Here is a 17,209-nt window from a genome sequence, read left to right on the forward strand (position 1 = left end):
TGGTTTTTTTAAAAAGCTTGGAATTTGCTTACATCACTAGCCACATTCTTGTTAAATGTTAATTAAAGCTGCTTGATCTGATTGAGTAATTTAGGTTAGATTTTTCTTTGAGCACCGAGAGCCCTATCGTGCAGTGGTAAGCATTCTCTGCTCCTACAGCCTTCTCAGTAGGATCTGAGAACACAGCATGCCCCAGGAGGTGGCTGGGTCCTCGTGAGGTCAGATAATACACAGTCTAGTGTAATTTAAAGGTATGATGACGCTTTTCAAATGTCTTTTGATTAATCTGTCATGAACTCTCCCACAGTAATAATTTCTGTGCCTTAATATATCACTCTAAGTATTTTGTTAAGCAGTAAAATCTTGCTATATTTTTCAGGCCCTCTGCTATATGTGTCCTGGTGTGAAAGGAGACTGCTACTTTTCCTTTTAATTTCTCTGGTGCAAATAAGTGATACAGCTTTACTCTTCCATTTCACCCCAGGCAGTAATTTCAAACAGTTACGCCACTTCTTTTGGGCTTAATAACGCTATCAGAGGATTGAAAGTGAGTGACCTTTCAGAATGTAGTGAACTGCAATCTCTCTGCCACCAGGCTCCTGGTTTTCTCTTCCAGAGAAGCAGCCTCTGCAGTAGCCCTGTAGCCCTGTGAAAGAGATGGGTGTGTTTACTGATCAAGGTCCTTACATGACTAATGTCACTAATGCCTCTGATGATAAACAATTGTGTGAGCAGTTTGAGCACCATGGTGTGAGCACCATGTGTGCTGGTAAGTTTTTCAGGGGAGTTTTTTTGAGGAGATCAAAATGCAGTATCCTGACCCACTTGGGACAGTGTTCCCTGAAGGTTTTTCTTTGTGAACTCTCCTCCCTCAGGAAGAACCTGAGACCCAATTTTCAAACTAAAAAAATAATCTTCCCAAGTGTTCATGTTTACATTATTTTGACTCTGTCTACTTTAGACTATTGGCAGTTCAGTTACCCAGTGCCATATATGTTTTATGTATCCTGACATACCTAAGAAGGCAGTTTGGATCTTAGTAAAAATGGCCTCGATTTTAAGATGTAGATGTCTGAATCAGATTTTTTAATCTCTATATTTAGGTTTCTCAGTATAATGGCCTCAGTAAACAGGGTGTCAAGCACTTGCAGCTGCATTACTGCTTCCATTGATGCTTTCTCTGCAGTGTGGGGCACTGCTGACTTAACAGTTCTTCAAGTCACTGAAGTGCATGTGGTGTCAGTTAGACTTCAAGAACGGATGAGTTATTCTTTGGTGTTTGATCCTTTTTTCTTTCATTCTGTAGGTTAATAGTTTTTGTTCTCTTTATATCATCTCATTTTTCTTTATGTTAGTCTTCATATCACTGTCTATTAAAGGCTCTGAGGAAATCTTCAGATTAAGAGCTCTGTATTAGGGAAAGAGTTACTGGTTTTAATCTCATGTTAGCAGAAGACTGAAGTTTTCTGCCCATGTTTACTTTCAGTCTCTACCTTTACTGGAAATATTTAACAGAACATCTGATTACAAAACTTAGCACTTACAGGTTGTTTCCCATGTTCAGGGTGCTTTCCAAATTTTGGTGATCATTTTGGTGGCCGAGTGTGCTAAACTGTACAGACAGAGCAAGGAGTAAGGAAGGGATGAAGGGAATACATAATTTCTGACATTTTTTTGATTGCAGATTTGCTGATGAAGAAGCTAAAACAAGGGTAAACCTTCACCTTTTTTTTAAGTCGGTGAGAGTTTTGCCTACTGAATTTCATGAGCCAGGATTTTATCGTGTATTTTGAAAAGTATGTACCAATTTTAAGTATTCTAGCGTGAATTTTATTTCACCAGTTTTTCAAAGGTATTTACATGCTGGCCTTATCAAAAGTGTTTAGGTAGCCAAATCCTTTTTGAGATACCTAAATTTCTATAGAAATTCATGATAAAATGGACATTTTTATACCTTTGGATAATATACTATATCTATATGGTGGGTACATACTGATGTGATTTTTGAGGCAATATAAACAGTTTAGATGTCTAACTGCTATTTCTGCACAATTTTTGTAGCCTAATTATTCTTTAAATCTGGAGTACAAGGCCTTATTTTTCAAAACTGCTGATGGTTGCTGCTGATTTCTGTTGGAGATGTAGGGGTTCAGCACACATGAACAGTAGGCAAATCAGTGTCTATAAAGCATTGTAGTTACTGATTGCCTTTTGAAAATGTGTGTATTTTTTCTCACTGGGAGGCATACAGCAAGTCACTGTAACACAGCTGGGAATAGAAATACCTTTGCCTTTGCAAGAATACAGGGGCTTCCTAAACCAGTGCTTCATCTGAGGTGTAATTAGTTTTTTGAGAAGACAGATCTAATTAAGGCTAGTGGAGAGATATTTTTTTAATTGTATCTTTACAAATTAAAATGGTATTCAAAATCTAGCTAAATGTTGGGGTAGGGTACTAAAATTATCTTTTGTTATTTGTTCTATAGTTTGCTTAGCATTTTCTATAGAAATGTCTGCTGGACTATATCCAGGTATGGTTGTTTGGGTATAGTATGAAATTAATATTCTGTGAGCAGTCATGCTTCTAGAAGCATTTTTTGGCCCAAGAACAGCCCATGTATTTAGAAATTGTTCCTTAATAGATGATCTGTTACTAAATACGCTTAAATGCAAAAAAAATAGTGCGATATGCTTTCTATTGCATTCCATCATGAAGAAGAAATCGGAGTGTGTGATATTCAGGAACACCTAAAATTCATGAAAAGATGGTTTCAGATCTTAGCCAATGCTGCTACTTCATTTGCATAAAAAATACTTGAACTGAAATTCTCTGTTGCTATTATTCTGCACACTATTTAAATATAGTACAGGGATATGCTTTGAATTTTTTTCCGTGAGTCACATTGGGAGTCATCAATGTCATATTCAACCTACAACTTTGAGCTACTAGTGAGAAAGGCAAGTAGCATTTTACTCATTCATAGCTCGTAGAAGCTAGCAATGGGAAACATACTAGTTAGTAATGTTGCCAATGGAAAATTTTTCCATTAATTTTACTTAAGCTCCTTTCCCATCCTGACTTTAAATGGCTATGTGATTAGCCCTCTGCCCCTTCCCTGGGACACTAATTCACTGTTTAATGGGGTTCTCCATTTCTGTTTTTCAGCCAGGTTATACTTTTTGCTCTGAGTTCACCTGAATATGGCTTGCCATTTTCCTATGGGCCATCATGTGAATAGAATATCCATCTTCATGTTTGCACTCTGGAATATGTCTCAGCAGTCATCACATTTCCTACCACACCTGTTCATTGATTTGCCGTACTCTATGTACATAGCTGTCTGAAGCCATTTAAATTTTTTTTGTCGCTGGTGTGTTCTGACAGATCAGTGATTGTTTCTTGATGATTCCTATACTTTCCTCAATTTACTGACATCTTTCTAATGCTAAGGACACCCAGGACTGAATGTTGTGTTTGAAATGTACCTGGGCCCTCAGACTGAAACTGTCATATCTGAAAAGACAGGGGAAAAAGAAAAATCTTTTCTTGTCATCTCGTACTGAATTGTTCATTTTATTTGCTGTTCATGAGTGCATGCTGTTCATGACTGTGGTATAGTGGCACAGATATTACAGGTATCTCAGTGAGGGTCCAGGGGTGAGAGTTTGACTTGCTCTTGTGTTTGATGTTGTCCCTTACATCACTGTAATTCTTGGGTCTTTTGTGTTGAGGAAGCTAACACTGCTGGCATTGCAGCTACTCACATAGCACATCCTCTTGTGTCTCTGACCACAGAAAACAGTGTGGTTTTGACCATGTTAGTGTAATGGGGCAGCAGGATGAGCCAACCCCTCAGGTTTGCAAGCAATCCCTGCAGCTGTGTGGCATAGGAATAGGGAACAACAATTGTGGCCTTGTATTAAAATGTGGTCAGGATATGGATCCATTGTGTATCATAATCTAATAATTTTCAGAGCTGCTGGACACCACCTTACCGATTTGACCAGGAGACTCTGCATATCTGTAAGCAGTAGATAAATAACTGGCTGTTGTTATGCCAGTGGTCCTGAATTATGTGAATGCATTATATCACTAGGAATAACCTGTGCTGGGCAATTTCATAGGTAATATCTATTGAAAATCTTGCCCTGTGGGATTCTGTTACATTGAATGTGTGCAAGAAAATGCACTTTTAGTTTAGAATATTCCTAAAAACTATAGTTTGACATTTAAATTCTATATTTGGAAATTATATATGGAGTTTGTACTGATGTTAATGGAAGCTGTATGTATGGAACTTATAGAAGAAAATAGTTTTACTCCATAAATACAGTATTTCAGCTCTACGAAGAAGTATTGGGACTTTATGGGGAGTGGGAGGAAGCAGGGCTAAGGGAAAAATTTGAATTCTGTGAGATATCTCAAAGAACGAAGGGAAATAGTATTTAAATTTGTTACTTTTTCCCTAAACAGCAGTGGCTGTTGCACACCTCATTAGATAAACAAGAAAAATGCCAACTGATTAATTAATGTGTGTAGTGGTCTAGGAAGGATGCCTAGGACTTTTCTCCTTTGCAAATGCTGCCTGTAAAGGAAAGGAGCCATTGTCCTTGTTAGGGATGCAATGAAGTTAAACAGTGGATGTCTCTAGGGATTTATATGGGCTTTATTTTTGGTTTTAATAATTAGTAAGATGCTGGATTTACCTGCTAAAATGGTCGGGTAGAAATTCCTATGACAAGACGCTCTCTTCTGTTCCTTGGATCACTGTAACTGTTTGGTTAGCAGTTTGCCTTGTATCTTTGCCTTGGGACCATAGTTGTTTCTTTTTCTGTTCTTTTATTTTTGTTTTTAAAGATAGTAACATGACATGATCGTAACATGACATAACAGGAGCTTCATACAGGGTTTGGACAAGGGGTTTCTGTTCAATTCTTCTGAATTGAGAACTGAGTTACTAGAATTACAGCGACAAGAGCCTCGGAACAGCCGTCCAATAGGAACAATGTGGACCAAAACCTCATGGCTTTAAGATAACTCTTAACTCGTTGCTTCTGACAGCAGTACTCCAAAACAAAAAGAAGAAATCTGAAGAGAAATAAAACCTTCTTCCTGAAAAAAAAAAAAAAAAAAAAAAAGTAGTCATTGTAGAAAACACATAGTGGAAAAAGATGGGGTCAGCTATGGAAATAAGGTGCCCAAAGGCTATGATCATGTCATATATGCTGCTCCGGCTGCAGCTGAGCTGGGTCAAGATGTTACTGTCCTGTTAGGTGCTCTCTGTGTCCCAGGGAAGACTGAAAGCAGATGAAGAGCTAATGTCCCCATGGATGGAGGAAGAATTCAAACCAGTGGTATCAGTGACAAGAAAGAAGAAAATGGAAGAGAGCTTTAAAAAGTATCTGTGTGGAGGGAAGGGAGCTGGACCTTCGTCAGAAAGGATGACTACAAGAAGAGGTGTTTTTTATAGTTCTGGCTGAAATGATCTGATACTGCTATAGTCTGATTGTGGACAATCTGGCTTATTTTGATGTAACTCTTTCTAGAATGACACACAGTACACACTTCTTTTCCCCCCAAGTGTCCTTGATTTCTTATTTCATAAGTCCTATTTTTATTTTTAGGAGTGTCCTTGTTTGTTGGAGTGATAATTAATCTTGTAGACCTCAGTGCATTTACTAGAAGTTGCCGTTCCTTTTTCATCAGATGCTTTGCAAAAGGGAAATGGTTGAGCTGCAGTGTTCTGATTACTCTTTATTTGAATAACATGCTAAATCAAGCGGGCCTTTAAGAGTAAAGTTCACCATTTGATTCAGATGCACTTTGGTTGCATGAGAGGCCCAGAAGCACAATTATTCTCAGTGACAAATGTAAACATATAATAACTTGGACTCAGCGCCTCTGTTCCTCCAGGTTATATCAAGAAATGAAAGCAGTGCCGTTTTTGACACATTGACACTCCTCATCTCTCTTTGGAATGGTGCTTATTTGTCATCAATAGATGTACCTGGGACTTTCTGTATGTCATTACACACACGCATTCTCCGACATCCAGAGGAAGAGATTACTCAGAGTCACTTGTCATTCTTTTCTATATCAATGCTGGTGCGCCATGGGGAGGTCTGATGAATAGTGAAAGGAGTGTGTGGACAAATTTAAATTCTTTGCAAGCACCTGGCTCTGTCTATCAGCAAAAAATATCTGTGACCGATGCTGTGTCGTCAGTTACTGTATCACAAGGGATGCAGAAACTCATTGAACTAATGTGTGAGATTTAAGGTGGCCTGTATATCTGAAAGCATATTGCTGAGATGCAGACATGCACATCCAAAACATTTTAAAGGTTACTTCAAAAGCATTCAGAAATCCATGAAGCTTGCTTTAATCAGAAATCCAGAAGATATCACGGGTGTGACATGGTTCACAGTCCAGTTATACAGCAAGCTGCAAATATATAAAAAAAAGAAAAAAAGTGCTCACCAAAATTTACACCTTTGGAATACATCTTGAAATTTTTATGAAAGTGATTTAAGTGCTTGTTTCTAGAAATACTAGGAGTTTAGTAGGGGCCAGAACTCTTATATTTTCTGTGCAAATTTCCTGTAAACTTTGTAAAGTACTAAAGACTTTCTTGAACTTCAGAGGGATTTCATTCAAGTTCTAAATTCTGTAAGAGAAAAGAAAGTAGATTTATAATATAATGAGATTATTCTTGCAGTCACTTTTTCCATACCTGTGCTAATATGTGCATGAAAACTTATCTCCACCTCCTTTTAATTTTTGTCTCTTTTGTGGAGACTTCTGATTCTCTTTTCTAGAAGATAATAAGGTTGTTTTTCAGTAACTGTTATTTTATTTAATGACATCAGATTTTATTTCACTGCTTAAAAAAAAGCACAAGTCCTGTGCTTCAATAGTTATTTCACTGTGTGAAAGAGCAAAAAGCTTGTACATTTATTTGTCTTTTAAAAACTTATTAAAACTTTTATTTTTGGAACCATGTCATGTGATGTGCTGTCTTCTCTTTTTCTAATTCACATGATTCTCGCTACTGTTCGAGTGTCTGTTTGGAGATGCATGTCACTTTGTGGTTAGCATTTTACACAATGGGAACTTTTTTCAGTTCCATTTACGTTTTTGTCACATTACTGGGACTGTATTCTAAAAGTGTAATGAATGAATGGAATGCATTACTTGCTGATTTGTATGGACTAATAGTATTTACTTCACTCAAATGTGATTTGCAATATATAAAATGTACACTGTATTATTATAAATGTACATTTAGAAATAAATTTTTAAAGTCTCCATATTTTTTACTAAAGACATTGTGAATGCTAGCAATAGTAGATTACAAAATTTACCTGATAAGGAAATTCAGAATGCTGTCATAGTTTTATCTATATTTCTGAATATGAGCTTCACTGGAGTACTTCCTTTGCTGATGTGTGCTGGGTGGGATGGAATCTTTCAAAAGCTCCAGAGTGGAGGAACAAGATTATTTTTCCTGCAGTGTAATTGCATTTTTTTTAAGAGCTCCACTGGAAGATAATAGAGTGTTTTATAGCACAGTAGTCATACATACCAAGTGAAGAAGTATTTTGCTAATTTACTTCTTCATATAAATTGTCAAAATACCTAACATTTATCATTCACTCATGGTTGTGGCAGTGGAACACCAAAAGGAGAGTTTGCATTGTTTTGTTGTCCTAGCTGTAACACAGTAACAATTTTTCAATTGTTTTTATAGTTATTTTGTTTGTTCTGTTTTCATCATAGAACAAAATGGTTCTCTCCAGGCTGTGACTTTGGAAGGTGTCCATTAAGCAGAAGACATCTTTTTGCCGTAGAAATTTGCTGTTGATGACTGCTGGGTCTTCTCTGCTCCTATTTGCATGCTTGTCATCTTTGTACAAATTGGAAGAAAGACTTGACATTGAAGCCTTTTGCAGTGTGTTTAACTATTAGTTTTGAATTGTAATTATCTTTGGAGAATTTCCTAATTCAAATAAGGGAAATTACAAAAAAAAATAAAAGGGATTTTTTTTCTTGTTAAGTACAATTTTTTTGTGTAAATATCCTACCTAGTTTTTCAACTAAATGCCTTCATCTCCTACCAGTTCTCAAAGGTCAGATATTTCAGGAACGGAATGTGAATGTCTTCTGAAAATCACAATTTTCACCCTGTATTTGTGATATGATTTATTGACAAACTGTTAGGTTTCAAACTGGATCTCAGACCACTTTCTAGAAAAGAGAGTGGCCTATGTTTGTGGTTGGAATCCTTTTCAAACCATTTTTCTTTTATTTGAGGAAAAAGACTGGTCAGAAAGAAAATAATATGAAGGGTCTAGCTTCAGGATCTAATGGTGGTCTTACTGAAGTAGAAGAGGAGGCTAAAGGTTGTGAGAGTAGTAGGAATCCATTGAAGAATTTGGAAGTATTTGCAAAGATAAGGAAGCAAAGGAGTGAAGACGGGAATGGGAATATTTTATGTGTAATTGGTGGACATTCATGAGATATTGTTCTACTGTGGCATGTTATATGTAGATGCCGAAGATAAGCAACAATTTTGAGACTTGATAGCTAGAAAATGGTAAAAGAATACAATTACAGTTGCGTCTGTTCAATTTGAGTTTACTCCTTCTTACTGCCTCACTTAGAAGAGAGTAAAAACATTGGGTCTGTATCGGAAATATTATACAGGCCATTAAAAAGGCCTGTTGGCCCAATGTTTTCACCAGTATAATTTTATTTTTCTTACCAAGTTTTCATAACCTTTTCTTCAGCTCACCAACTTGTTTAGATGACCCTGCCATATAATTAATCCCACAGTAGCATTTATTCGTATATATTTCTCCATAGCTTACTTTGCTGAATATTAGTATTTTTCTTCAGGTTAGTATTTTTCTTCAAGTTTCGTGCATCCTGCATTACTTCATTGATGAGCTAGATCTGGAATTTTGGATATTGTAAACAAAAAAAAAATCCTTTCTGAATTCTGTAGCTCCAGATGCATTAAGATTTAGAAAGTCCTTTTTTTCTTGTATCTTGTTATAGATTGACTACTGTAAGATTCCACATGACAAAAAATCTTTTTTCCTTTTTGCAAGTTTACAAGCTACAACATTAGCACATGGAATTCTGGCTGTAGTAGAGACAGCTAAAACTGTAATAGAAACTTGATCACAATTTCCACACTTAATAAGGCAGTAAGTCAGCTGTTGCTATGGGACAGAGCTGGTTGAGTTGTCATAACTGTTCCATAGGCATAAATCTTAGACTTGTGCCAGATGCTTCATGCTGTTCCTGCTGTGCAAAACAGCTGGAAATTCAGTTTAAAGAATTTCTTTCTTAGAGAGAAACTATAGGTGGCATAGAGTTGAGATAATGTGAATTTGAAGGGAAGATACACTCCAGACATACACTTCAGCTCCAGCATCTCTGTTGTGGCTTCAGGATGCATATCTGATCCTGGAGTTTGTGTACTGTGATAGGTAAAACCAAGTTCAAAGTATCGGAAACAATCTTACAAATTGATGTAAAGAGGTGAAGCTGGTGATTTTCCTTTTATGAATGTGGTTTAGAATCATAGAATCATAGAATCATCTAGGTTGGAAAGGACCATGGAGATCATCTAGTCCAACTGTTCGCCTAGCACAGTCCCCACCTACAGCATATCCTTAAGCTCTAAATCGACCCTACTCTTGAACACCTCCAGGGATGGGGACTCCACCACCTCCCTGGGCAGCCCATTCCAATGCCTAAGAACCCTTCTGTAAAGAAATGCTTCCTAAAATCCAGTCTAAAACTTCCCTGGTGCAACTTGAGGCCATTCCATCTTGTCCTGTCGCTTTCTACTAGGCTAAAGAGACTCATCCCCAGCTCTCTGCACCCTCCTTTCAGGGAGCTGTAGAGGGCGATGAGGTCTCCCCTCAGCCTCCTCTTCTCCAGACTAAACACCCCCAGTTCCCTCAGCTGCTCCTCATGGGACATGTGTTCCAGACCCTGCACCAGCTTTGTAGCCCTTCTCTGGACATGTTCTTCTATGTCCTTTTTGTAGTGACAAACACAGGAATCGAGGGGCGGCCTCCCCAGTGCCGAGTACAGGGGTCAGATCCCTTCCCTGTCCCTGCTGGCCACGCTATTGCTGACACAAGCCAGGATGTCATTGGCCTTCTTGGCCACCTGGGCACACTGCTGGCTCCTGTTCAGCCAGCTGTCTGTCAACACCCCCAGGTCCCTCTCTGACTGGCAGCTCTCCAGCCACTCCTCCCCAAGCCTGTAGCGCTGCTGGGGGTTGGTGTGGCCCAAGGGCAGCCTCCAGCATTTGGCCTCATTGAAACTCCTCCAGTTGGCCTCAGCCCATGGCTCCAGCCTGTCCAGGTCTCTCTGCAGAGCCTCCCTACCCTCGAGCACATCAACACTCCCACCCAACTGGGTGTCATCTGCAAGCTGACTGAGGGTGCACTCGATCCCCTCGTCTAGATCATCAATAAAGATGTTAAACAGGAGTGGCCCCAAAACCCAGCCCTGGGGGACACCACTTGTGACCGGCCGCCAACTGGATTTAACTCTGTTCACCACAACTCCCTGGGCCTGGTCATCCAGCCAGCTTTTTACCCAGCGAAGAGTGTGCAGTTGTCCAAGCCTCCAGCAGCCATTTTTGCCAGGAGAACGCTGTGGGAAATGTTGTCAAAAGCCTTGCTAAAGTCAAGGTAAATTACATCCACAGCCTTTTCCTCATCCAATAAGCAGGTTGCTCTGTCATAGAAGGAGATCAGGTTTGTCAGGCAGGACCTGCCTTTCATAAACCCACTGACTGGGCCTGAGCATCTGGTTGTCCCTCATGTGTTGCATGATGGTGTTTAGGATGAGCTGCTCCATCAGCTTCCCAGGCACAAAGTCAAGCTGACAGGCCTGTAATTTCCAGGATCATCCTTTTGACCCTTCTTATAGATGGGCATCACATTGGCCAATTTCCAATCAGTCGGGACCTCCCTGGTCAGCCAGAACTGCTGGTAAATGATAGAAAGTGGCCTGGCGAGCACCCAGCCAGCTCCTTCAGCACCCTCGGGTGTATCCCGTCTGGTCCCATGGACTTGTGTATGTCTATGCAATGCAGGTCACTGACTGTCTTCTGGATTGCAGGGGAGTCGTTCTCCCAGTCTCTTGTCTTCTGGCTGTGGAGGCTGGATTTCATCAATACAACTAACCTTGCTATTAAAGACTGAGGCAAAGAAGGCATTAAGGACCTCACCCTTCTCCTCATCACTTGTTACCATGTTTCCTCCTGCATCTAGCATGGGATGGAGACTCTCCCTGAACTTTCTTTTGCTACTGACTTACTTATAGAAACTTTTCTTGTTATCCTTGATTGCAGAGGCCAAATTAATTTCCAGTTGGGCTTTAGCCCTTCTGATTTCCACCCTGCATAGCCTCACAGCCTCTTTGTAATCACTGTGTGTGGCTAGCCCCTTCTTCCAAAGGCTGTAAACTCCTTTTCTCCCTGAGTTGCAGCCAAAGCTCCCTGTTCAGCCAGGGTGGTCTTCTCTGTCTCCGGCTTCTCTTAGAGACCGGGGACCACCTGCTCTTGAGCCATTAAGACTTTCTTCTTAAAGAGTGCCCAGCCTTCCTGGGCCCCTATGCCCTTCAGGAGAGTCTCCCAGGGTATCCTTTCAAGCAGGTGCCTAAACAAGACAAAGTCAGCCCTTCTGAAGTCCAGGATGTCAGTCCTGCTTAGCTCTCTCCTGACCTCTCTAAGAGTAGAGAACTCTATTATTTCATGATCGCTCTGCCCTTGTCAACCTCCAACCTCCACGTCATCCACCAGCCCTTCTCTGTTCACAAAGAGGAGATCCAGCAGGGCACCTTCTCTGGTCGGCTTACTCACCAGCTGCGTCAGGAAGTTGTCTCCCACACATTCTAGGAATCTCCGGGACTGGTCTCGTTCTGCTGTGTTGTATTTCCAGCAGATGTCTGGGAAGTTAAAGTCGCCCACAAGAACAAGGGCAAGCGATCGTGAGATTTCACCTAAGTGCCTATAAAATATCTCGTCCATCTCTCTGTCCTGGTTGGGTGGCCTATAGTAGACTCCTACTACAACATCTGCCCTGTTTGTCACAGTAACTTTTGGTTTGTTGCCTTTTTCAGTTTTCATGGATTTTTTTTCTTTGTTCCATAGATCCACTTTTGTGATAATATCTTGCCTGGTAGTATAATCAGTTTGGACTCTGGACTCCTTTTTAACTACCTTTGGTAAATTGTAGTAATGTCAAATGCAAGTGAATCTATTTGTTCTGTATCAAACTGGGACAGATTAATCTGAAAAATAGCTATGTGGTGGATCCCCATCTAGTTGATGAATTAGTTCTCAAATGCAGATGAAACTTTGCAGGATAATCTTTCTGAAGGAACAGATATGGTTAAAATACACTGGAAAATGCTTGCAAGGAGTCCCCTGTGAGTAGAATTATTACTAAGTTAAGGCTGTGGATCTACATGTTAGTATTATTTCAAGCAATAAGTTTACATTAAAAACTCATAAGCAGTGAAACATGACAGCTCTCACTAATTTCTCATATGGTGCTTTACTGTTTGTTAAATAACAAAAATTTTAGTAGACTATTTCTAGTATGAAGCTTAGTCTGATCTTAAGGGTCAAGAAATATATGTACTGTAGGATGCCTTCAGTGGAGGGTCTAAGCTGAATAAAACAGAAGTAACACCATCACTGAGGCTTTGTTTACACCCAAGAGTTTAACTATGTTCCCGTAGCTAAAGCAATGTAACTGAACAAGAAAAGACAATGGTTGGCTGGTTAGAATGTGTTTATGGGAATGGAAATAAATTACAGTGCTATAAGCAGTATTTACAGCAATATAACTGCAATAGGATTGTACAGAGGAACTTCATTGCCAGAAGGAAAAATCACATCCCTCACTGGAATAATCATGTTGTACTTCTATGTGGGGGTCAAGTCTAAATTAATTCCAGTTGCATTTCTGAGTACTTAAATAAGAAAGCTGCTTCAGTAAAGGCTTTCTTTGGCTCTGAGAGGATTTAACACTAAGAGTTGTTGAACATCTGCATCTTCACTGAAGTCTGTGCTGTTTAAGGTGCTGTAAGCCATCACAGTCCTGTGTTTCTGCCTTGGCTCTAAATCTCACTGAAGTCATTGGGAAAATGCTTGGGTGGCTGAAGGACAGGAGCCTCTAAAGAGATCTTTGCTAGACTGACATATCTTGTTTTGTGAGAAATCAGGTGCACAGTCAGTAGGAAGCAGTTTATCCTGAGTACAGTAAAATGTGCCAAAATGTGATCCTGTGTGACAATCACAGGGGAGAGCTGAGACACAAAATCAAGTTTTGTTTTGTTCAGTAGTTTTATTTCTGCTTTTTGCCGTCCATAGCCTGCATATAACTAACGCATGATTACAAGTCCAAGCAAAGCACCACCACCTCTTTCCAAGGGCTCAAACAAGCCATTTATTTTCCCCGTGTATGAGTTTAAATACTTGCTGGAGGAATGGGTTATCTAAAAGTCTGTTTCCACAAGAGCTTTCTGTGGCATAATCACTAATACTTCTCCTAATACACAGATCTGGGGACATGGAGGAGATGGCAGCTCAAAGGTCCCAGCATGCAGTGAACATGTGGGGTTTTTTGTTGTTTGTTTGGGTTTTTTGTTGTTGTTGTTTGTTTTTTTTTTTTTTGTTTTGTTTTGTTTTGTTTTGGTTTTGGTTTTGTTTTTTTTGGGGGGGGGGAGGTTGGTGGAACTATAATGTAAATAGTTCCAGATTAAACACACCCAGCATAGTAAACTATTAGTTCTGCAGAGTCAAGGACTAAACTAAGGTTGTTCAGTTTTTTAAACTGACTCAGTAGTGTTTCTAATCAAACCTATTGGTCTTTCAGTTGGAAGTAAATATCCTATTTTCAGGCATATTTACTTATATACTTATATATTTAATCTTTGGTTCACATCTCCTTTAAACACTTTCCTCTGAAGTGGCAGCTCAGGCTTATCAGATTCCATTACCATTTCCAACATGCTACCATTTAATTTTGGTTTGGCAGATAGATTTTCTATTAATGCTTTTCAGATGGAGGTGACATCAGATTTTAGAGACATATTTTTTTCTGTAAGGGGACTTTTTTATTACTGGGATCACAGAATAGTTGTACTTTACATGATTTTTACCTTTCCTTTTTCCTGTTTGATAATATTCGTCATTATTAGTGAGACCACTGCTGGATTCTGTGGACTCTGGATCAGACCCTGAGTTTGCTTACAGTCATTACAGGATCTGTTTGAGACTATTTCTAATCTTCATCGTCATGAATCTTTTCATTTTAGGTCTGTCTCACAAAACCTACAGTATATTTTTTTACTAGTTTCCATTTAACGTCACCACAGCTGCTGTTGCCACAGATACAACATGATGAAGAAAAAGGAAAAGCAACACACTTTCATAGGGTTTCTGCACCTATGCACATAGAATAATTACATGGGGGGATGCCTTGTGGTGCAGACTACCTGGTCGACCTCCTACTCAAAGTAGATGTTAACTTTGAAGTCAAGTCCAGCTTCAAAGTTAGATTAAGTTGCTGAGGGCCTTATCCAGTTGAGTTTTGAATCTCTGCACTGATGGAAATTCTGTAACTTGCTCAGCTACTGTTCTTGTTCTCCATATGAAGAATTTTTTATACATGCCTGGAATTTCCCTGCTTTGCTGCAGTTTTTAAATTGGATTGAGATGTTTATTAAGGTAGAATATGGAGTTCTAGATTTTTCTTTTCTTGGAATAAAAGTATACACTTGAAGATAATTCTATATAATGATAATCGAGCAAACCCATACACATCAGTAAGGGAGGAAGCAAAGAGGTGTGCAAGCAGCCAGTCAAAAAAAGTAAATCTGAAGTACCTCTTAATAGTCAAAGGAAGAAGTCATAGTTATAAACACATCTGGAAGGTGGGTTTTGCTAAGAACAGGCCCTTAGTTAACTTCATGGGGGTTTTTTTATGGGTTCTGTTTTGGCATTTTTTTCACATCACAAGGCAAAATTCTCCACACATGACTTCAGTGAGATGTAACATTGCCTTATTTTGGAATATTTCCCTACTTAAAATAGCGATATTCTATGCTGTGACAGATTAATAGGATTTAAATACCCCAGTCTTTAAGGAAAATGCTCCAAGATGAGGGGATACAGGTGCTGCCTGTTCCAAATGTCTGAAAATAATTAAAAGAGAAAAATCACAAAATGTTGAATTTACACAGAGATGGGATTTAATTCTGGCTTGACTGAGTTTATCAAGAGTTGTGTGGCTAAATCTGTTGTCAGCTGTAATATACACTCTTTCTGCTTCAATTTATGTGAACATTTGCAGCTGTTGAAGAAACAGGCATCTTTGCCTCTTAGTCAAAAAATACATAAAGTGCATTATGCTAGAATACATGATGTGCAAAACAAGGTGACAGAGCTGGGCGGTAGTCGATTGACTTATGGAAGAAAGTGTGAGGGACATACTTTTTTGTATTGATTGCCTCCTACAAGTCATTAGATTGTGAAAGTGGAGCTTGTTTAACAGCAGTCCTTGAGAGGAAAAAAAAAAAAACCAAACATACATGGTTTTATTTTATAGTCTACCTTGAAGCTGTATTCATGTAATTTAGACAGATCCACTGAATTAATTTTCAGCAATGTACAAAACATACCAAAGTGTATTGAGGACTGTGCCATTCTGCCTTTGTCTGCTTAACTCACTACAGACATGAACATGTGCCATGTATTTTTTAAATGTGTAAGTTGACACATACAATTTATAGGATTTAGGACTGGAAAGAACATGAATTAAACAACAGAAGGCTTTCAGCATGCTGCGGAGTTGAATGATTTTAATGCAAAATGAAGATGCACATTAACCTTAAAAAAATCAATAACTGAGCCAGACCATCATGCCCATTTGTCCTGCTCTCAGCAGTGAATTTAGTGGAGATCTCACTGGGAGATAGGGAAAGCAAATGTGAACTGAGCTGAAAGACCAGGTCAGTGTGACTATATGACTGTTTTCTGATGAAACAGATTCAGGTAGTCCATGTAGTAAAGCTACCCTTTAGCGTGACCATGACTCTTTCAAATTTGGTTTGAACTCAGCTTGAGAAAGAGGTACAGATATCAAATAAGATTGCCACAACTGTTACAAATATGGGGTTTTGATGAGAGGAAGGAGCCCAAGCCATCCAGAGCCTTTGCTGAGACTACAGGAACATACAGAAGTGCCCCAGCCAGTGAGAAAGGCTTCCTACAGAGTCTTGAGTCAACCCCAGGAACCAGATGCAGGAAAAACTGAGCTTTTCTAGTTCTAGTGTTCAGAGCAACTTTTTTTTTTTTTTTTTTTTTTTAAAGTGTAAGTACAGATATTGTGAAATGTTACTCTAAAGTAAATATAATACAGTCATGATATTCTTTTTAAGAAGGTTGAAATCGGGATGTGCCAGTTTAGCAAAGTAAGCTTTCGAAATGGCCATGTCACTTTTTTTTTAGCTGAGTGCTTCAAAAGCTATTGAAATAGCTGTTACCTTCTGTCCTGGAAACTGTCAGAAACCTATAAATAAACAAAATAATACAGGAGCAGGGAAAAAATGTTATGCCAGCAGTTAATGTTGTTATTAATTCTGTTTCTTTTTTTTCTTTCTTTTTTACAGTGTATCCTACTCAGTGCATGTCTCTGAGGATTACCCAGGTACAGTGCAACATTCCTGTCCATGACATACATATGCATGTTATTGCAATTTGCTATATTCAGATGAGAATGTCTGAAAGGGTGTTGATGTCTTTCAGGCACATCCTTGTGCTAATCATTTTCCATGAGCTAGTTTATTTTCACAGTCATTTCTCCTTTTCAGGCTTCATTTATCAGCTAGGTCAGGGTGAGAAAACCTGGTTCACAAGTTTACAGAGACTGGAACTTGTGATGCTTTCCGTGTCTGCAGCCAACAGTGATAGGAGTGAGAAAGTGCCTAACTCCTCTTTGGTAGATAAAGCTTGATATTTTAAGAGGCTGAGCAGTCTGACATGGGGCCAGCAAAGCACTTCTGCGTTAGACCTTAATGAGACTATTCACGTTCTTCAAGTTAAGCCTGTAGACTTGTATTGATGCTTCTCAGAGTCTGTTGGAGCCAAGGGTTTGTGTATGGGTA

The 17,209-nt window shown here is 39.1% G+C and overlaps 1 protein-coding gene across 3 annotated transcripts in view; it reads left to right on the forward strand.

The window, feature by feature from the left end:
* Positions 1-17,209, forward strand: part of PARP8 (poly(ADP-ribose) polymerase family member 8) — a 129,330-nt gene that overhangs the window by 49,950 nt on the left and 62,171 nt on the right. For all 3 annotated transcript variants that reach the window (XM_074931365.1, XM_074931364.1, XM_074931362.1), the window contains exon 3: positions 16,715-16,752. In XM_074931365.1, coding sequence (XP_074787466.1) covers positions 16,715-16,752 — 38 coding nt within the window. The remainder of the gene's footprint in view (positions 1-16,714; positions 16,753-17,209) is intronic.

Source organism: Athene noctua, chromosome Z, assembly GCF_965140245.1.
Source record: "Athene noctua chromosome Z, bAthNoc1.hap1.1, whole genome shotgun sequence".
NCBI lineage: Eukaryota > Metazoa > Chordata > Aves > Strigiformes > Strigidae > Athene > Athene noctua.